Here is a 22,396-nt window from a genome sequence, read left to right as displayed (position 1 = left end):
CAAATATCAAAAATAAATTGTACACAAAATAACAACAAAACAAAGAATGAGGTGTGACACAACCTACGCTTGATGTGTGGTTTTACTGCCAATCATTATCAATATCTAGGCTATTTTGTAAAAAAAAAGTATGGACTTTGTTTGAGAATTGACTTTTAAATACATTCAGAATCGTAGATGATACATACACCAATAATATGTGAAAATATCTTTTTATTCCACCCCTAAAATCATTTGACCTTCATGGATCATGAAGACGTATATAACAGGAAATCTAAGTTTGAATTGTTGGTGTCTCTAGTTGTCTTAACTAACAGGCCTCACACTGGATTATAGGCAACATGTGTAAATGATTGTATTTTTGTGTAGAAACCAACAAAAATGTGACAGAGGCGAGTATTGAGCAACAGGGCAAACAGACAGGTGTCACAGCTCACGTGTCAGACTTCTCCGTGCCTCTGGCTCTGTCAATCACAAACTTGCTGTCAGGTATTTCTGATTCAAAATGACGAGTCAGACAGGACAGAAAGGTTTAAGCCCAAAATGATCAAAACAGAAACTTTAGGGTGTGGTAGTTTGTGGTACCTTTAAATGTATTGATCCATTATTCCTCATCCAATCCAAAACGCAAAATGTTTACTGAGCATGTGTTGCAGGCTGGCTTTTAATAATGACTTTTCATTAATGATCTGCTTAGATCATTATTTTTCATGCAGCTTGAGTGTTGCACTACTCTCTTCTCTTTCATGCCAGAATTAATTTGGGGAAAAAAACTCTCCTAATGGCCTGTCTATCAGCAGATGGCCAGAAGCTACCTGCCAGACAGAAGGACAGAACGACATCTGAGAAGAGATGCAAAGAAGAGCGAGATAAAGAAGAGAACAGCTAAAGAATAAATCACATGATGTGTGAGCCGAGTAAAACCAGGCTTTATTTTCTCATCCCTCACTCCTGTTTTCTGTACTAGGCATGTCTCTAGGGTTTAATTCAGGCCAGCCTGTGTGTGTGTGTGTGTGTGTGTGTGTGTGTGTGTGTGTGTGTGTGTGTGTGTGTGTGTGTGTGTGTGTGTGTGTGTGTGTGTGTGTGTGTGTGTGTGTGTGTGTGTGTGTGTTTGTTTTTCTCATCCTTAAATAAATCTCCCTGCAAATAACACACCCTTATGCTCCACAGGGGGGGGGTTGTGCTTGTGTTTTTGCAGCTATTGTTCTTTCAAACAGCTTTGCATCTTGATATCTCCGGTATTGTTTGACACATATATCCACGCATAAACACACGCAGCATTTTGCTTACCACCATCTTGTTGAGGGAGACCCAGCAGTCTGACGGGAAGTCCTGCAGCATGGGGACGAGGAACTGGAGACAGCCATCCCAGTGACACAGCAGCAGCATCATACCAATCAGGTTGAAAATTCGCATCACAGCACTGGCCAGGTCGTAGGTCATGTGGAAGATCTGACAGCAGCAGAGCAGACGGGCAGACAGAGGGTCATCAAAGTGGAGAGGAGGGAAAAAGACAGAAATAGATGTGTGAGCGGAATAAAATGTTTGTTTTTACAGATTGAGGTGAAAACTTTTGAATCACAAAAGCTACATCCAGGATGTTTTACTGCTGAGGAGAGAATTGGAACACTTTGGTGAGCATGTTTAAAATTGTTAAGCAATATGTGTATTATTCCCTGTTATTTATAGGACATAGTTTGGCATCCTAATCTTCAAGCAGAATTAATTGATACATTTTACTTTTGCCAAGTAAGGGGAGTAAATATACTGTATTATCCCCTCAGTAGTGTTTTTAAACATCCAACCGTTATAAAGCAGCATCATGTGGAGTTGTGTTTCAGGTCATTTATTTCCAACAGTCTCCTTCTCTGTTCAAGCCATGTTTTGTTTACTTGCTAGCTTTGTGAGCTGCGCTTTGGTGATGGACATGTAGCATATGGTGGGTATTTCACACGAACACCTTCTTTGCTGCTGGAAATGTCACTGATGACAGCGGTGAGAATGATCTAAAACTGTAGCGTTATGGAACAGAAAATAAAGTGTACAATGCTGAAAGCCGCTCAAGGGAACTGCTTGGTCAGCTGGAGATTCATTTTGAGTTTAGCAAAATGAGCGACCTATTGATGATGAACATGATGATGATGATGATGATGATGATGATGATGATTCTACTTTTTTTTCAAATCAAGTCTGAAATTGTTCTTGCATCACAGCTGCATAAGGTCCAACTTTAACACACAATACATATATTCTAAATTAAGACAAGAAACACAAATTCATACATAAAAAATAACATTGAAGAGAATGTATTCACCATTACAACAGCTGTATTGATAAGTGCAGATAAGTAAAACTACAGTTAGGCGGAAGAGCTGCAGGAAAGACATATGTTTAAATTGAAAGTTTTGGTAGTTTTGAAAACTAGTAGGGTTTCCAATTGATGTACAGTATACTTCAAATAGGGAATATTACAGGAGGTAAAATGTAAAACAAGATATGATGGTGTCAATAATAGGAGTAACAATGGAATGAATGGTGTATGTCATTCCTCATCAATCTCATTAAAATAACAGTGTCAGTCTGAGGGTCTGCATGATGAACAAGAGTTTGTGTTGTGAATGAAAACACTGATGAAGCTTTGATCAGCAGCCCGGGTCGGCCTCTCTCAGCTGTTACTCTGGTTTACTCCCCCCAGGTATGACGGTTCATTTGTGTGGAGCTGGTGTTGTGGTCACAGCCTTGTAAACACCACTCAGTGCGGCTCCTGCTGGCTCCTGGCCAGGCCCTGTTACCACCATGAGGGCAGAGAGTAGGTTAACTTTGATGCACTGCTGTCAGATCCCATGCTCAGCCCGGCCGACTTCAGGCTTTGATGAATCATAAGCAAAAGTATGTTTCGCAAAAGGGACCAAGCTTTATTCTATAGGGGATGTAGGCCAGATGATGGATGTATGTCTGCATGATATATAGAATATACGGGAAAGTCTTGCTTTATGGGCCGGTTTGAGGATTTCTTATTTCAAAAACAAAGTCTCACTTGAGACTAGAGATCTGTCCTACATGTGAACTAGGCCAGACACTGTGTGTGTGTGTGTCTGTGTGTGTGTGTGTGTGTGTGTGTGTGTGTGTGTGTGTGTGTGTGTGTGTGTGTGTGTGTGTGTGTGTGTGTGTGTGTGTGTGTGTGTGTGTGTGTGTGTGTGTGTGTGTCCTCTGTTTTAAATGTACAATTTGGGTGAAGCCGACTGGTCTAACATATTTCTGTTAACACAGACCGACACACACATGAAACTCGACGCATTAATGTCCTTGCTCACACTCCCTCTCTAATGATGTGTGTTTGCCAAATCCCATGAATTATTTTTCTGTGCTGTTAACATAAAAAGTGCTTTAAATGCTCATAACATTAGCATTTTAGCTGTCTTAACAATAAACTCCTAAAATATCTCCATATATTCAGCATCAAGGTGTCGTCTCTTCTTGGTAAATGATGATACATCATTATTCCAAAATAAATCAAACATATTTTGAGTTGTTTACGTTTCTTCTCCCTCTTGTAAAGTGCAGACAAAACAGACGCTTTTTTCTCAACTTTTTTCCGTGCATAATGGACAATCTTCTTAGCTAATTTGGAGAGGGAACACACTGCGAGGCCTTGCCCTGTGATTAGGAAGCATTCCCATTATGATTAATGAGGCTCCAGGACTAATGTCCCCCCCGACACCCGAACAGCACCTGGCCATGTGTCACTGTCAGACCGCAATCTGGGTCAGAGCACATTACTGTGACCACTACTCACAGTCTGGGCAACACAGATAAGGTACTGTCTACTCCTGTCTGCTGCACATCGTCAAACACACGGTGATCCTGGAGATTCAAATGATGACCTTTAGAGAAAAATATTGAATCTGATGATCAGAACTCCCACTACCAATCTCTGCTCTCATGCATACACACCTGCTTCCAGCTATTCAGCATTATTGCCCAACTCAAGTGGAGAGCTTTGATATCAGCTTCCTGTGTCGGGAAATTGCTCTGGTTACTTCCAGACAACGCTTATCTCTGCTTCTCTGTTGGCTGTACAACAAGCACACACAACAGTCTATTCAAACATCGAGTCTACTGTACACTACATGCTCGTTCTTTTTCAATTATGAGCACAGTTGGAGACTCGGTTGACCCACAGCTGAGCTAAACACTGAAATTATTACAGATGATCTTGGAGGAAACCCTTAGCTGAGCCGAGCTGAGTTGAGGGGAATCACAGCCAGCCACGTTCGTATCGAGCCGAGCAGAGCAGAGCCCGGCCAGAATAAGCAGATCAGGACAGGGCTGAGTCGAAGAAAAATCAGTGCTCAGTTGTGAGTGTTTGAGTCAGTAATCAGGGTTCTCCTGGAGCTCAAATTACCACTCTGTAATCAGAAGAGCAGTGGTTATTTTCAGCGCGAGGGAGCACACAATCCTATTCAGGGATGCTTGGTTAGTCCAAATAGGGATCCTCAGTCACATAGAAGGCCAGGGATGATTTTGTTTATGTAGTTTGTATAGGTATACAATGGATGGCAATGCATTTCCTGAAATTTAATGAGATGAGAAAGCTTGTATAGTCTCAATGTTGTATTAAAACAATTATTGAAATGGAAAAAATGTATCTGTTGTTATGAGAACAAATAAAAAGGCAATTAGTGTCTCCCATGGTTGTGTTCATTCCTCGGAAAATCCCTCTTCACTTTCCCACTGATAGGCATGTTTTAATATTTCATGAATTCTTAACTACATCGCTACACTGGGATATAATGAGCTATTATTCAGCTATCCGGCTTATTGCTTTACAACAAGGTAACCTATCTGTTTTTGTGTGTCAGGAAGTAATTATAGGGAGGATTGTTCTGACGTACAAACATAATTATTTGTATACTCACAAACTATTGCCCTGGAGTCCAATATTGTATTATTAAATGGAGCACAGTCAGACTGTCTTTTTATGAGCAAACACAAATCAAAGTGATGGGGGAATACTCTGTCATTATAACTAAACTGAAGCTTACTTCTTCACTGAAACATCAGTGATCAGTAATACAGCAGGGGTGGCTTTGATCAAGGGCAGGAATGGAGTTGATACAACTTATTTTGATAGACCCCAAAATTCACTTGGATTCATCGTAAACAAATCTCAGGTAGGAACCTATTACCCATGAGGCAGATGATAGCTCCTGTGGCAACGTCCAATATTTCAGGGATTTTGCTAATATCGGCTGGTATATTGCTTGGCCGTTATATTGTTTTATATCTGGTACCTTTGAACCAAAAAGGAACAGGAATACAATTTTCTATTCATATCTTTTATTGCTTAATGTAAGAAAATGTTTGCTGCTCTCCTATATTGACATTGCTGAAAGGTTTAAAGAATTTGATGTATTACCCCCCCAAATATTACCCAATATCAATCTGGTAACAGACAGACACAGCTGTAAAGATGGAATAGATTAGCATTACAACTACCTTTGATACTATATACAGCAGAACATCTCCAAAAGTGGTGTATTTTTCCCATGTGTATTTGTTCCAATCACATGATAATACTCATTAGCAGCATGTGTTGTAGGCCTTTATGCCCAGTGTATAATAAAATCATCAAGATGTATTGTCCAACCTAACAGTTTTGTCCATGCGTGGTCAGAGGAACAAACAAACCCTTTGGTTGGACGATAAACGTTGAATCCAAGCTTACCTCCTCCCATTGGTGGATGTACCGGATGAGTCTGGACAGCCTCAGCAGCCGCAGCAGACTGAGGATTTTGGTGAAGCGGACAATGCGCAGCGCCCGGGCCGTCTTGTACACCTCCGAGTCCATCCCTCTCTCCACGATGAGGAAGATATAATCCACAGGTATGGACGAGACAAAGTCCACCACAAACCAGCTCTTCAGGTACTTCTTCTTGATCTTGTTGGGGTCGAGGATTATCTCGGTGTTGTCCTCGAACACGATGCCGGTCCTGAAATTCAGCACCAGGTCAATGAGGAAGAAGGTGTCGGAAACCACGTTGAAGATGATCCAGGGAGCCGTGGTCTCGTCCTTGAAGAAGGTGATGCCCACCGGGATGATGATCAGATTGCCCACCATGAACAACAGCATAGTGAAGTCCCAGTAGAACCTGACAGGGTAGGGCAGTGGGGAGAAGAAGACTGAGATTTAGAGGAGAAAAAAAGTGACAGATGGATGATCTTGTATTGAAATGCCTGGGTGCAATGTATATTCTCCTACTGAGGTAACCTATGCCATCTGACTCAAGACAAGGTCAGGCCAAGGACAAGCAGAGGGACAGGAATAGAACACGAAAGATAAGCCGGGTGCACTTTATCCCAACACAGAGAACAAAAGACACAGACACCCATATCAGTAAAGCTCCTGATGGAGGATGCGTCAGCAGTTATTCCAGCACTAATGTTCCATTTCTGATATATAGTTGTTTACATTCAGTCCAAAACAACCCCTCCAAACCGCTTAGTCATACTAAATCGATCGACCTGTAGTTAAGAGCTGCATTATAAGAGTGATGCCTTTCAGTTAAGAGCTGAGACACTACGTAGATCGGCCAACAACTATTTTTCCAATCAGTCTATCTTCTAAGCCTTTCTTCTAAATGTAAAATACTTCTTCCAGTATTTTCAATGTGAGTTTTGCTGTGAATGTTTGTGTTATGTGATCTTTAACTAAATATCTTTGAAATGCTGGCTCAGACAAATATGAAGACGACACATTGAGCTTCAAGAAACTGATTTTTTATAATAAATATTGTATGACATGAAAACATCAAACATTAAATCAAGCACATAACTAGCAGATTCATCTATAGTGAAAAGATTATCTTCTGGATGTTAGTGGGAGCCTGAGTCAGGAGCTGACTGAATAGTGTTGCTGAGTCATGAATGTTCACTGACATCAGTCCTCAAAAAACCCACTAACCAACATTAAATTATAAAACGTTTTAATAAAATCCTGAGTCACAGCGTGTTAAGAGCTCAAAAAGTTGGCGTTATCTTCAGATTGCTGCTTTTCATACTTATGATAGAGGGATAATTGAAGGAGCTGTCCTTGGTGCTAAAATACGTTGTTAAAAAGCATTCAAACTCAATGATGTAACTTCTCAGACTTCACACTAAGTTCATCTTTAATAGGAAACTCATTAAACAAAGCCTTTTTGAGGAAATGTGCTTGTTATAATTGCTTGACATATTTTAGTTGCCCTAATATTTTCTTTTTATACACAGTGTTTTTCATGGATCAGATCCTATCCCTCTCTAGTATTAGGTTTTCAAAGATAATATTTTAAAAGTAAAATAGAAACATAGGGATACATATGGAGGACACTTTAATCCCAAAGAAGAAGCTATGAATACCTGAATAAAATTACTATTCCATAATATGATGTCTCTTGTTTCACATAAAGGTAGAGAAGGTGGACAACCGGAGAGTTTTTTAAAAGTCAAACAGGTTTCTTTATCTTCAATTCACACCATTCAATATAAAAGTATGTGTTTATGAATCTAACTCAATTTGACCCATACCTGAAGTCGCTGTATGGGTGGATAATCCAATTACCAGCTGATTTTACGCGCTCTTGTTCCTTCTCCACTGCCTTCTGGCTGCCAAACATGCGCAGGGAGAATTTGTTAACTCCGGGCTGAAGCATGGAGCTGAACTGCCGCTGCATGTAAGTCTGATTCCCCCTGATGTCTCCATCATCCGGAACTATCTGAGAGCCATCCTCAGCTTTGGAAAATGTGACTGAATTTCTCGAATGCTGGCTTGGAGTTTGTCCTTTACTAGTTGGGGCGTTGGAGAAGGAAACTCTGGAGTCCTTCTTCTCCATCGCTGCGGTCTTGACCTCCGCGACCGGCCCCTGTGTCAGGGACCCCACTGAAGTGATGGAGCCGTCCATACTTGCAAACTGCCCCTTCCCGTCTTCAGCTGGCGCTACTCCATCCGTTTTCCTCTCCTGCCTTGAGATGAGAGAGGAGAGGCTCCCTGAACTGGCCGGGTCCCTTCTACAGTCTCCGTTTTTGTTGCATATCATAACGAAGGCTCCTTCTCCTGTCACGGTTGCCTCTAGGAGTGCGTTCCCTGCAGCAGCATCCCTCCGGCACAGCAGAGCAGAGGTGGTGCTGCCACTGGCACTTACAGGTCCGGAGTCCTCGTCCTCTTGCAGGAGCCACTGCTCGTTGTTGTTGGAGTTTTTCCGCGCAGTGGACGCGGCTCCGCCTCCTGGCGTAAATTTCTTCATCTTAGTCCCTCCACTGCTCCCATGATCCAAACTGGATACCTGAGGAGGTCTGGGCTGCTGGAATTTGGGCTCCTCCTCGCCGTCCTCCGCCTCGTCCATCACAGGCGGAACCAAGACAAGAGGGACAGACGGACAGACACTCCCCGTGCCTTGAACCTGGCAGACTGGGCGGCGGCGGAGAGTGTGGAGTTCAACAGCAGCCTGAGCTCTCCACACACACACACACACACACACACACACACACACACACACACACACACACACACACACACACACACACACACACACATTTAGGATAACAGAGCACCGGTGGCGTTGCTATGGCTGCAACCTGGCTGCTGTTATAAAGTGTGTGTGTGTGTGTGTGTGTGTGTGTGTGTGTGTGTGTGTGTGTGTGTGTAATAGAGAAGACCACACCTTTGGGCTGTAAACACCTAGTTAATATTAAAGAAACTATGTGGACCAAATAACCTGACAGCGTAATTATAAAGGCAACTCCTATCCAGTTAATAATCACAAATCTATTAATAAATACATACATTCACCTGATGTGAGCATGGATAGGCAGGACAAAGGTGACAGACGAAGGTCACAAGAAACTATCAAGGTCTCCATCTGTTGTCATGCACAGCTGATCTCAGGTAGACTATCTGCCAATCATTTATAATGACTGGTCAGGTGATCCAGAATAATTGCATATGAAGGCTTTCCTCTCAGAGAGGCTGTATTTACAGCTGCCTGTTGCTTTTTGTTAACAGGCAAGGGTCAAGGGTTCAAGATTACTGGTCAAATGGCTCCACCTGGTGGATAGCTTTACACACTATCAAGCTTCCTAAGAAAGCGCAAGGTTTTTTACAGTCCGTCATTAAAAAAATAACAAGACGTTCTTAATGACTTGATTAGCCAAGATACATCTGTTTCTAAAAGATACCTATCCTTCATAAAGTAGCGAAGATAAGGTAAACCCAATATGAAAGCATGGTTGAATTCATTTCAACCATTTTTCCTTTTACACATTTGAGCACTCAACACCCATAGTTTGAGTGGGTTCTTGTTATGTGCTCTCCATGTTTAATAATAATAAAACTATTACCATTTTTTTGGGAGAGATGTGAGAGATTTTTTAGGCACAAAACAGTCTAGAGAGCTTTTCTCCTTCTCAGACCATAGCCAGAATAAAAGGCATAAAGCATGTTCAGGCCTGATGACATACTTCCCCAAAATTCATTTTCATAGCAGTAACTGTTATTGTAAAAGGTCATTCTTAAGACCAGGATTGCATTTTTTTGCAGGAGAGTAAATCCTAATAACAACTAACGATAAGGCTCTCCTTAAACAGTGCTTCTTGACCGAAGTCGACATTTGATTTGAGCAAGATTAAAGAAAGTCAACACACAAGGACGTAAAATTGAATGCCTTTATTCAGCTTGTGTGAGTTGTACAACAGATGGTGTTCCATTTACATGGATTGTACAACAATTTACACAATTCTGGTCAGCTTTTTTTATCTGTTTAACTCTGAAATGGCAATATCCAATCACAACACTAATCAGGTTAAATGGAACATATGGCTTCTGTATAATCTACACAGTGAAGGTAACAGAGACAACGGTCCAACAATCGCACACAAATGTCTCATCTCAGATCGAGTGAGAAATAAAAACATCCAATTAAATGTTTATCTTCTGTACTTTAAAATCAAACATGAGTGTGTTGTATTCAAGATGCATTCAACATAAGCAAGTGTTACATCTCTTGCACTTGGTCCTTAAGAATATATGTTTTACTATGAATGTGAGAACAAAAACAAAAGGTGAGAAACTACAAATTAAAAAATATGTTAAAATAAAAGCGCGATTTTAAAAGGACAAGTGATTTCCTACTAAAAGAACTGTAATTTCTTATGGCAACAAGACATTATGACATCAAATCAGAATAATGACTGATGAAAGAGAAATAGTGGTTGTAAAGACAAAGTATAAAACTCTGCTTAGGATGATTTAAAACGCACTCTTGTTGTTGCGATAATAAATGGCAGTGATCAGGATCAAAAAAGTTTCAAATTCTACTTTACAGGGCTTGTGCTGTTTTAAAGAAAAGGTCTTCCAGATTGGAGAATATAAAAGCACAGATTGACAACTGTGAGGCCAGTGTAGGAAGCGTCAGCATTGACAGAAAATAACCACAAAGGCATTCATCACATGAACCGTCTAATGATTTTACAACAAACACACACTTCGCTATACCGGTAATTTAAACTCATGCAATATTTGCCCAACGGCCTCAAGCTGAAATTACTTCACTCTATGTTCTGTGGCTGCACAATGTGGAGAAGAATATAGAAGAAATCTAGAAAAGGAAATCAGTCAGTTTCTTAAAACATTAACACCCAACAAAAAGGTTCTTAAATTTGCAGGGTGCACGGTATAATGTGCCACAACAGCTGAGTCCTGGACTGCCGTCTGGATGTCCATCTAGGAAAGAAAAAAGTTGCACAATGAAGATTTAAAAACAAAAAGGTGTCTACATTTATTTTATAAACAAAGTAGAGAAGCAGTACATGCTCATTTTAATTTAGGTAATAACTTTAACGCACCTCTTTTAGCTTCTAATTAGAATTCCTTTGTCTCACATTCTTGTCTTTATGATTTTCAGTAGAGTTGCTCTTCCTGAAAAAACACATAAAAAGGCAAACACGAGTTATAGATGAAGACAAAATCACAACAAATATCAAGTTGTGGAGTTGCTAACTGTACTTACAGAGGAGCAGATCCTGAGTCATCATCTGGACAGCAGTAACCGGTTAATGAAGAATCACAAACAAAAACAAGTCAGTCAGTTATCAAAAGCATGTTTCATGTGTTACTGGTGTGAGCAAGACATGCCTCTCCCCAGAGACTATAGAAGCAAATGTACAAAAAAAAATATATAAATACACATTAGTAAATGTCACCTAGCGGACTGCCCCATGTCTCTTTACTGGTTCTATAATGATACTGCCATTAATCAAAATGTGTGTACATTGTCCAGAGTTGTCCCTTAGCATTACAGAGGCTCATGCAATACAAGCAAAAGACACAAGAGGAACACTGTATTAATATCAAAGCAGTTAAACTGACAGAGCTAACACACAACCTGGCGTGGACCAGGGCAAGAGTACATTTTGACAAAGTAACGCCATATCTGTGGCCGATGACAACGAGACGTATGTAAATGAAGTACCGACCTCGAGGAGAGGGTTGCCCATCATTTGTCATGCATAAAATACAAGATGCGGAGGGCATGCAGACAGAATGCTTAAACCTCTAAATTCTCAACGTGTTCATGTTCATGTCAAACCATTACACTAGCTTATGTGTCTCATTTGACTCTTTCATTGGCTCAAACACATGGTTTTAAAAAGGGTCAATAGCGGGTGGAAAGAAAATGTTTGAAGCTTGCTCTGATTGCAGGGCCAGTGAAAGAGTGACCAAATCTTTGAGCACATTCCTCTTAGAAGTGGTGACTATGAAAGCAGATCATTCAGACTCCCATAGCTTTTTGTTTCCACGCGGTAATCTCAGCTCAACCACTTCAGTCTGACATGCAGTTTTGTCCACTTACCAAAATGCAAAATCAGCAGCGAACAGAGAAGTAAAAATGGAAATAATAAAAATAATAGTTTCTATCACAGATCGTTTGCACAAAAATGGGGAAGCTAACATCTGGTCATTATTGTGAAAATACAAATAATAGCAAAACCAAAGACAATAGGGGTTCATAGTAAATACATGCAACCTCAGCCTTTACATCTACACCTTAAAGAGGAATACACTTTGCCCTAACGTCTCTCAATGCCAATGGGGACAAAAAAAACAAGGCCTACAATTTGATGCCTTTTTGTTCTGTTGAAAGTTGAATGACTTCTAAGAGGCTTCTTTAAATTCCTTTAGTCACGCATCAAGAGAAGTTAAGCACAAGTAGGAAAAGTCTCTACTCTTAGAATACACATTTACTGGTGGATCTTTTTTACCAGTCACTTTTCATGATAATGGGTCATTTTCTACTGTCAAAACCTGTGCCATTATTTCAGACCAAAAACAAAAGCACAATGACTAAAGGGGAAAGCACTGGTGGTGGTGGTGTGTAGGCTTCAGACATCAGTTAGAAGATTAAAGAGGACCTACGATTAGAGAAGCATTGATTGCAATTTTCTTAGCCAATTTGTTTGCAGTATTTTTACAGCATTCATTGTTGTAGTCTCATTGAAATGAATAAGGCTAATGTCGGTCTTATCAATGTTTAAGAATTGATGTAATATAGAGTGGAGTGAAGGCAGCATGGCGTACGTACCGTCGGTGACCTCATCAGGCTTTCTCCTCTTCTCGTAGATGAAGATGATGGTCACCAGGATGATGACCTCGGCCACGATGCCGAGGAAGGGCCACAGAGCAGCCAGGCGACTGCGCACACGCAGGTGGATCTTATCACTGTTGAAGCCCAGTTCATTGGTTCCAGAGCAGGTGTAGTCTCCAATGTCGTTCTCCATGCTCAGGTCATTGATGGTCAGGGTGGTCTTGTTGGGGGTGCTCTTGATCTCATATTTGTTGCTAGTACCGTTGGCGATAGGCTGAGGGGTATTTTTAAGCAACAAGTTAGTAACGCAAACTGCACGACAGGTATTTGACTTTATTTCCTCTCTATGTATAATACGAGTATTCAAAAGACATAAAATAAAAAGAAATCCCAACATTTAAGTCTTCTAGGTTCAGTACTGTGAATGTATAACGTGATTATTACATTTCCCTCTTTGGACCAGGTCCAGTCGGTGGGCAGCGGGTAGCTGTGGCTCACACACACCATCACACCTTTGTCGTTCTCATTGCCGTGCTCGGAGTGCTTGTAGGCAGCAACATGGGGAAGGGCTACGGCAAGAAGGGAAACACATCAAACTAGAATGGCAATCTGAGAGCGCAGTGGTCTGCCAATACTTTTCCCCATGCTCCCACATGTAACCCCAATGTAAAAATAGAAATGATTTGACATTAAACCTAACAATGCAACTGTGATATTAATTAGTTAATGAACTCACTTTTGACTTCAATGGTCTGCTTCACCTCTGGTTCGGTCAGGAACACACATTCATACTTCCCAGCAGAACTGTGGGTGATCTTTTCCAAACTGCAGAAAGAAAAACAGAAGGAGTGATTCCATTACTCTTTGCCAACAGGTGACTTTAGAAGAGATTCTCCTGAAAACACTTTAAATGTGGCAGCGAATAGTTATCCACTTATCCAAGTAAAACATTCTCAACAGAAGGCCGTTAATGCCGAGTGGCCAGGGGTTAAAAATAAAGCTGCTTGTTCATGCAACAAATATTTCAAATTTCCCCTGGTAATCACAAACCCGCTTTGTTTGGTGTTGCTGTCCCGTAGTTCTGCCCGCTCTCTCTAACGGGGAATTAAGGTCATGGCAAGTGAGCACACTGCTAGGGGCGCTTATCCCCGCTGCCAAGACTACAGGCCAAGCTGCACGGTCCACCTCTCTGATAATCAAGAGCACTGAATGACTGAATGGCGCCTCTAGCATTGCTGCTAATGGAGGCAGCCAGGGAGGAAGAGCGAATAGTGAGGGGGGAGGGACAACAGACACGCAAAAGTGCAAATGAGAGAGAGAGAACAGAGGAGGAAGATGGATACTGACTGTAGCGTGAGAGCCAGAAAGAGACAGCAATAGAAACAGAGCAAAAAGACTGGAGCAAGTACTAAATATCTTCTAGATTCGATAGATTCTATCCGGCGTCTTGCCCGTCATTTGTAGGATTCGTCGGCTCACTGGGTGATATATTAACATTTTTGTCCAGTGACCAAATGGCTAGTTAATGTTCAAATTTAGTTCAATAGTTTTCCATTCTTTTTTGGGCTGGTGAGTGATGCAAAAAAAAAGAATCATTCTTCAATACAAGTTAGTGGAAAATGACCAGATTAAAGACAAAGGACATATACTGTACATTACTACCAGAGGATGGGCTCCTTTATTGTGCCATAGTAACTGCAGGGCAAATATGCCCATATGGCCACTATGGGTGATATAGCTACTTACCGGAGCTTTGTGTATGCAGTGGTATCAACGGATTTCGTATCCTCAATGACTTTGCCATTGTGGACCCAGTGGGAGCCCTTGATGGGGAGGGTGGGGTCCGTCAGGTTGCAGCTCAGGACTGCAGAGGTCTGGTTAAAGACCTCAAGGGGTTCGGTAATGATGTTTGGAGCTGAAGATGAAGACAGGAACAGAGAATATTCTTATCACTCTTTTCTGAAATTGTTGAATTCCAGCGCTAAAAAAAAAGGTTAAACTTGTGTGATTTTCATAAAGTAACTACAACACCAATCTAAAAATGGAGCCAAAATGTAGTATCTGCACTTTGATGTGCAGTTATAGTCTTTCTAGGGCAGAATGGCTATGCCTGTATACTTCATTACTGAACGTATTGCCAATGTATCATTAGCATTAGGTGCATCATTTGCAAGATATAGTTTATTTGTTTGTTATTCACACTCAACAGCTGTCTTTACAGAAAATACTGATTTAAAAATCAAACGTTATAGCGCATGACAGCCAAAAAATAGGCATCTTGTACGAGATGTATGAGATAACATAACTGTTGAGTGTTAAGCGAAAATAAACCTTCAACTTACCAAATTTGAGAAGCAAAACAAATTTGTTCTCACAAATAAAACCAAAATCACAATGTGACAAAAGAACAGGTTCTACACAAATACACAGAACTTCCAAGAAAGATGAAAGAGCTCCCTGAATGGGGAGATCTGTCCCACCAGGAGCAGTACAGAGGAGAGAATAGGAGTTGTACTGGAATCTAGCAGATACAGTGGTCTACAAGGTCATGGGGGAAATGTATTTAAATACATGCAGAAGAAGCAACAAATGTGGGATGACATATAATAAAAATGTAATTAAATGTTTTGCTTCAACATCGTGAAGAACCTAACCAATCTTTCAAAGTGACAAAAATAATACTGGACCACAAGGCAGAAAGATAGCCCATGACTGAGAATTTATTTTTTATAATTAGTTGCCATCTTCTGTGCATACAGTTTAGCAGGCTATAAGCCACAGGCATGGTCTAAAAGCAGAAACAAAAGGGGGCACTGCCAATGTTAGTATCTATCAAGGAAAAGGCTAGTTTAATAAATGTCTACGAAGAAGAAAAGCTAATCAACAAATCTGACACCCCTTTTTTGTTTGTCTTTGAAAGATTCAATCATTATTGTGGCTCACCTGCAACACTTTTCTGCATAAGCCACTTGCAAATTTCCAACCTTATGACCAGTATTAGATTTGAGAAAAAGTATCATTGTGGTAGTTATGGCTTGAAACAAGGAAAAAAAGGCATCAGATTGAAGACACAGTTTTGTGTCAGGTAACACAGGATTTGGGAAAAGCCCAGCATGACCGGGCTCGGATACTACAACAGGACATCCTTGGAGCTTTTGAGGAGAATAGAGGGAGAGAGTATACTGGGTTACCAGGATGGAGAGGGTATTGAACTGGGAAGCTTGGGAGTGTATCAGGAGCTGAATGTCCAGGACTTCACTAATGAGGAGAGAACAGCCAAGCTACTTTGACCGGAGTCTCCTCATGCTTCCTCTGCCACTCACGTTCAATCACAATAATGTTTGCCTGCGAGCGGATCCACTTGATTTTTGGCGTCTTCTTGAGATCGTTACGGTCAGGATCGTTGGAAGCGCGGCACTCGTACGTGCCTGAGTCGTTGAGGTTGAGGCTAGAGATGTGAAGGGTGCTAGTGGCGTGTGCTATATATGTGGCATTAATCAGCACACGGTCATCATGTGCCCCGTCAAAGAGCTGGGTGAAGGTCTCGTTGGGCTCTTCGCCCTGAATAAACCACCACTGCACTTCAGGAATGGGGTTCCCAATCACTTCACAGTGCAGCTCTGCGCTGTCACTGATCAGCTTCATCCGAGACAGGGGGGACTTGATAAATCCCGCTGAGCGCCGTGTACAGTCAGCCCAGCAAACAGAGATTTGAAGTCATGTTTAAAGGCGATGGGTTTAAAGCAAGCCATGTGATTTAATGGATTGGTGATAAAAGGCCGTGATAGAAAAAAAGACAAGCAAAAAGGAAAAAGAAAGAAAAAGAGACAAAGTTAATAGAAAACAAATGAAATGAATATATGAAAGGAAGCACATAGAACAAAGATCAGAGCATCATTTTCCACAAATTATTTGGGTAAATAAAATGTAAGTTCTTGGCACTCTGACAAGACAAAAATAACAAATGTGACTTAAGAGGTAATTAGGGATGAGCCAATCTGATATTTTTATTATTTAACAATTCTAAAATGAGTAGGGATTTAAAATGTCAGTATCATAGTTGTTTGAAAGGCTTTAAAAGTACTTGCATTAGCCATTTTTGAAAAATAAATGTCAATTTTGGAATAAGTTGATCTAGGCATCGCTAAAAGACAGTTATAAAGCATAAAAAAACACAAGACAAAACATCAAAATCATAGCATTCCCATGAAATCATAGCAATGTGGAATGGATGGAAACAAGGAAAAAGGCAGATGAGGTTGAAATGAAAAACACATCACATGACAATTGTCCATGAAAGCCTTGGACATGTAACATTGTTGCCATTGTTGACATCCAACAGTGGTTAGGCTGGGGAAACTATGCTAACACCTATTTTTTTTATCTCCACCGAGAGGCAAATGTAAACATTCAGCATTTACCGTAGGTGCATTTACGAGGGACTAACATTTAAAGCACTTTTTTTTTTTACCTGTCAACGTGAAGCTGCACCCGACTGATTCAAACAAGGAAACTAACGCTGGTCTGTTTGATAAAGCTTTCAAATCCTCAGAGTCTGTAAGGGTCTCTGTGTCAGGGAATTAATTTACTCAACGTATTTTATGGCTCGACGTTATGCTCACGAATTAGATTGTTTGTAGTGTCATTACACACAAACTCCCTTTCTAATGGATTTACTTTGAACATTTGTTCTCTTCCAGGAACGGTAGATCTCTCCTTTCATAATAGGCAGGGGGGACTTGTTTGTCCACTCAGTGGTGGTCAGGGGGGAGGGGGTCAAAAAGAAAATATCATTGCCTTTGGCCGAAGAACCGCCAGCTTGTTCAACTAAAAAACTGTAATTAATACAAAGCAGAAGTGAACCATGAAGAAACACTACAAATGAAAATAGAGTCAATCAGACAAAACTAACGAGGATCACTTAAGAGATCTTTCAATAAAAACCTTGGTCTCTTCTCATATATCATGTAACCTTTGATGGAGGCTTGGTGGTGTTGTAAATCATAACGCCAAGGATACTTGCTCATACGTTAATAGAGAGAGAAAGAGTTGGTTGCGAAATCAACAACTCAAGCAGGAATTTACTGATCCTATTCAAAAGTCAAAGGTTACACACAAAGACTAAAACATGTGATCCGCAGGTCCCTCACCACAGTTGGGTGACAAAGAATATTGACATTTTAAAGCTGAACAGGAAAAGTTAGTAACCCAGACTGCAGCAACCCTCTATTGTCGGATTTGTCCCGCCAGTTTCATGATAAATCCTAAATATTTGGTAACTTCTCAATGGTAACCACCAAAGAGCATAAGATTCTCACCTCTTAATTTAGCTGTTAAAGAACACCAGATGCATTTAACTTTCAAGTGTATTAAACATTCTTTTGGGGAGTATTCCCCAGGACCCCCTACTTGGGCGGAGGTCCAACCAGTCTAAAATCACACAGAATCATGTGGGAAACACTGCTCATACAATGTAGGACCCGTTCCAAAAGAAAATGGATGCCAGTGGAGCAACATGAAAAAAATAAATAAACTGACACCCATGGAAACAGGCAACCTGTCAAGAGGCCATTTCATGTGTTCATTTCAGCCTATCAAATAATTGGACACGGTCACTGTTTGGAAATGAACAACTTATGAGGAGGGGGCAAATACTTGTCACATTCAATCGACAAAAATCCTTTGGATATGACTGGATTTTTCAGGTCATTCTGTTTCCTGAGTGCACTGATAGCAAACCTTTTGGTCATTCAGCTGTGGTGGAACACAGAGATGTGTCAATACTATAAGAAGTATGTCAACTCCCACAACCAAAATACAACAAATTGTCACTGTCTGTGCACTGTCTGTGCTACTGTGCCGACTGCAGGAAGCAGGTGGAGCAGCTGGGATCTTAAAATGGTGGAACTTTTGGGCAATTTACTAGGATTAAAAACCCAGTACTAAAAATGTGTGACAAAAACAGGCTTTTCCTGCCTTTTTCAACTACCTGCCTGCCAGCCTTGCAACCCACTTTTGATGCAAGGTAATGCTACAGAAAAAGCTGAAGCTCTAGGGAACTATAATTTGACTCCTGATCTTCTTCTGAATGTCTGTCATTACCAAAACAGGAAACAATGATTGGCATGAGGGCATCTGGTGGTTCACAATCATTACCATCCAGTTGTTGGTACCAACTGTCTGCAAAATAAAAGTAACATGGTCTTACCTGTGTTTTGGGGGAAATTTGGCTAGAAAATAGTTTCATAACAGTATCATAGTGTCAGTACTTGCCCATCTCACTTCACAGCCTTTAAATGACGAAACACAGAGGAAAATGACTCAGTTTGGGTATTATGAAGTGTGCGCTTTATGAAAGCAACAAAGCTATTTCAACAGTATTCCATTTAAGTACGTAAAAGGCATATATTTCATGAAAACAGACATTAAAATCCTAAGCACTACAACAGCTGAATCACTCCCCTTCTTATAAATAGTGTTCTATTTGTTGACTGTTATTTTTAGAGTCTTACAAGCTCAATTGAGATGGTTGTTCTTATAGATTTAGCATAGAAAACGTTACAATTGGAAGTTGGCTTTATTATAAAATTAACAACACCATTGCTATAGGCACAGCTAACAAAAGTAGTAAGCAGTAAGCATCCCCATGAATATGGCTCACACCCAATTCCAAGGTGCATTTAAGTTTGAAACCAAACCTCTAAATGCCAGCCTGTATGCCTGTCATTTGCCATAATAGCCAATGCTGACACCCATGTCACGTGACACAACCAACAAGTAATTAATTATGCTTGTTGTAACTAAGAAAATGACTTAATATTATAAATACAAACCTGCTCTTTCCACAGTAATGTTATTAAAATGCAACCTATGACGTAAAATGAGTGGGGCAGGTAATTGTAAGACCCTCAATACAACATCTCTAACCTATTAGTGGAAAGCTGTAACCTAGTAAGTGGCCCAGCTTTTCGTATATTTTACTCAGTGACACATTTTTGGACACCCCTGCTATCGAAGTACAAATACTGCAACAGAAAATGACAGGCAGCTTCAAATACTGTATTCTGACAGCTGATACGCATTATGTTGATTGGGCCTAATATTAAAGCCTCATCGAAAAGAAAACCGGTTTGTCAGGACCAACTATGCCCAGTGGGGCTCTTCTTCTAGCGTTACAAGGCAAGGCTCCAGTTCCTAAAATGCTGTGAGGAAACCTACTAAAGGACTAAAATTACTATTGTACCCTCAGGGTGAGCGTGAGGACGACAGTTAACGATGATTACTGACGGTTACCAACGTTACTCAACTGTCATTTTAGTGGACCACAGCAAACACTACAGAAATACCATATGCTTTAAATTAACGTCATGTGAACATTTATACTGCTAACATTTGATAAATATCTCACGTCGTTTCTTTAAAACTGAGTCAGATAAATAAAACAAATTCAACGTTACGTAAATGTAACAGTTGTCACGAAACGGCCTGGTTAATCGTCCGAAAGGATTTTGAGGCTAACGTTAAATGTGTCCATGGCGATAACACTAACCCAATGCAGCTAGCTACGTGACTGTTTCCTATCAACGCTGGTTACATTTCGAAATAGTCGTAAACATATTCGACAGAGAACATACGTGTCATAACGCGGACTAATAAGGAAACAGAATTAACCATGTTTGAATGTTTTTAGCGTTAATCAGTAAGGACAAAATCTAACGATACATTTTCTCCCAACATGGCTGACACACAATTCTTACCTGTGGAAGCATTGGCTTGCCAGCAGCTCAACAGCAGGGCACTGACAGCCCACAGTAAGTTCATGGTGGATAACTAAGTATGAACTAAGCCGTCGAATATACCCAATGTTTAATTCGACGGGCTGAATCTTCTTCCTCCTTTTCCTTCTGAACTTCCAACGAGATGTAGACGCTGAAATGTTTCAGTGGATGTCGTCCTCTAGTTGCACCTCACGCATACGCCCTGATCAGCACGTAACCGTGACGTAATACTTTAGAGGCGTGGCCATGCTCTCTGTCGCCACCATGAATGGATAATAAGAAAACCTCAAGATTTCTAAACCTTTTTCACAGCGGTTTAAGAAGTGCTTAGAACTTTAACATTTCAATCATACTCTGTAAGAAGTAAAAGTCCCTGCATTCAACATTGTTCTCAAGTAAGTGTACAAATATATTGGCATCAAATATATACTTAAATTACAAAAAGTACACACTTTCCAGTAACATATCACCCCTGCTGGGTACTTTAACCTATAATAAAACATAATGATTTATTGGTTGATTCATATTCAGTTTTATAAATCCTTAGCTGCAAAGTAGCCAGTAACACAATTTTCTTAATGAATGTAGTGGAGTAAAAAGTTTTTAAAAATGCATATGCAAATGTAGTAAAGTAAAAGTGTTGCATAAAGCCAAAATAAGTGAAGTAAAAATACCTGAAAATTGTACTTGATGTATTAAGTTACATTCCACAATTGCTATTTAATGATCATATTTCTGTTATTTAAAAAAAACATAGGCTCAATCTAATGTAATTAAATGAAAAAGTGGTGAAAGTTCAATTTCCATGTGTTTTAGGGGGAAAACATGTTAGAGGGATGTTAATGTCTCCAATAATTATGTAATAAAGTCAAAACAGAATAATTATGTCACTGTTTAAGAGAGAAACACATTTTGTATCACATATTTACAGTACTTACATGCAACCAATTCAATACAGTGTCTGAATTAAAGTCACTCAGATGTTGATGAACGTAAGAGCCAAAAAAGGGGTAGGGAAATGTCTGCATTATTTAAAAACTGAATTATGAGGCTTCATCTCCAACCGGGTAGTTCACTTGGTAAGAAAGGACTTATAAGGAGGTTTGGACCAGGCTCAGCACACAATTAAGAAATCTAGGCTGTAATCAATGAACATGAAGACCTAACGTAATGACACACAACATAATTTAAATATCAGCAAAGAAATATAGGGAGATCATAGAAATATTTCAGTAGTGTTGGCTGTCAAATGGAGACTTGTAGAGAGAGAGAGGCTAATTGCAGACAACCCATTTTTGAATTAAGACTACTGTAAGTCTACCTATTAAATAGTAGTGAGTTATTTGTTTAGTCACTAAATCTGAATCATTTTTCAACACTGCAAAACAATACCTGTATACACACTCATACTTTTAACAAGGTAAAATGTTGGTTTTAGACACTGAATCTGTAGTCACTTAACATTAAAACAGCATGTCATTTTTAAAAGGTACAGTTACACAAAATGTTCTGTTCTCAACAATCCCCTCAGATTAAAGGCTTTTGAACCCTAACCCCCGGGGAGAAGAGGTACAATGTAGAGGAAATACACCCATATTGCTTAACAATAAAAGGAAGCACAATATTTTTGGCTTATTGATAACATTTCACAAGTCCCCCATTGAAGAGTTGATCATAACTTACTTTGAAAGTACAAAATGATCACGAAATCCTTGTAATGCATTGAAATAGTGTGCTAATGCATGGTTGAGCCTGCAAGATGTCGTTAAATGGGACATCAATTATACTGGGGGAAATCAGACCAGATAAGCTCATAACTTGCCTGTTTCCACAAAAAGGTTTACCATACTACATTTTTTTTTTGTTCAATGATAGTTATTTGCTGTTCCAACAACCACATTTTTGAAAATGTCCTGCTTGTTTCACCATACTTCCATCTAGTGTCTAACCACAGCACACACATTTAAAGTGCAGCTACAGTAACAAACTTTGTCCCATGGG

The 22,396-nt window shown here is 40.1% G+C and overlaps 2 protein-coding genes across 3 annotated transcripts in view; both read right to left on the bottom strand.

Moving 5' to 3' along the window:
* Nucleotides 1-8,381, bottom strand: part of hcn2b (hyperpolarization activated cyclic nucleotide-gated potassium channel 2b) — a 49,167-nt gene extending 40,786 nt beyond the window's left edge. The window contains exons 1-3 of the mRNA XM_063892097.1: nt 7,567-8,381; nt 5,729-6,152; nt 1,291-1,452 (exon numbers count right to left, since the gene is read on the bottom strand). Coding sequence (XP_063748167.1) covers nt 1,291-1,452; nt 5,729-6,152; nt 7,567-8,381 — 1,401 coding nt within the window. The remainder of the gene's footprint in view (nt 1-1,290; nt 1,453-5,728; nt 6,153-7,566) is intronic.
* A 1,304-nt stretch (nt 8,382-9,685) lies between these two features.
* Nucleotides 9,686-20,627, bottom strand: bsg (basigin). 2 transcript variants are annotated; one of them, XM_063892116.1, is made up of 9 exons: nt 20,375-20,614; nt 15,941-16,291; nt 14,364-14,532; nt 13,354-13,442; nt 13,062-13,186; nt 12,615-12,891; nt 11,043-11,067; nt 10,879-10,951; nt 9,686-10,756 (listed from the first exon to the last, which is right to left on the bottom strand). In XM_063892116.1, the coding sequence occupies exons 1-8, from the start codon at nt 20,436-20,438 to the stop codon at nt 10,891-10,893; spliced, it is 1,161 nt and encodes a 386-aa protein (XP_063748186.1). In that variant the 5' UTR covers nt 20,439-20,614; the 3' UTR covers nt 9,686-10,756; nt 10,879-10,890. The 2 variants fall into 2 exon arrangements, with proteins under 2 accessions (XP_063748186.1, XP_063748187.1); XM_063892117.1 differs by lacking the exon at nt 15,941-16,291 and having other exon boundaries at nt 20,375-20,627.
* Nucleotides 20,628-22,396: the final 1,769 nt, after the last annotated feature.

This window comes from Eleginops maclovinus, chromosome 9, assembly GCF_036324505.1.
Source record: "Eleginops maclovinus isolate JMC-PN-2008 ecotype Puerto Natales chromosome 9, JC_Emac_rtc_rv5, whole genome shotgun sequence".
Lineage (NCBI taxonomy): Eukaryota > Metazoa > Chordata > Actinopteri > Perciformes > Eleginopidae > Eleginops > Eleginops maclovinus.
Note: the sequence above shows the minus strand (reverse complement) of the source record. Positions and strands in the feature narration are given on the sequence as shown.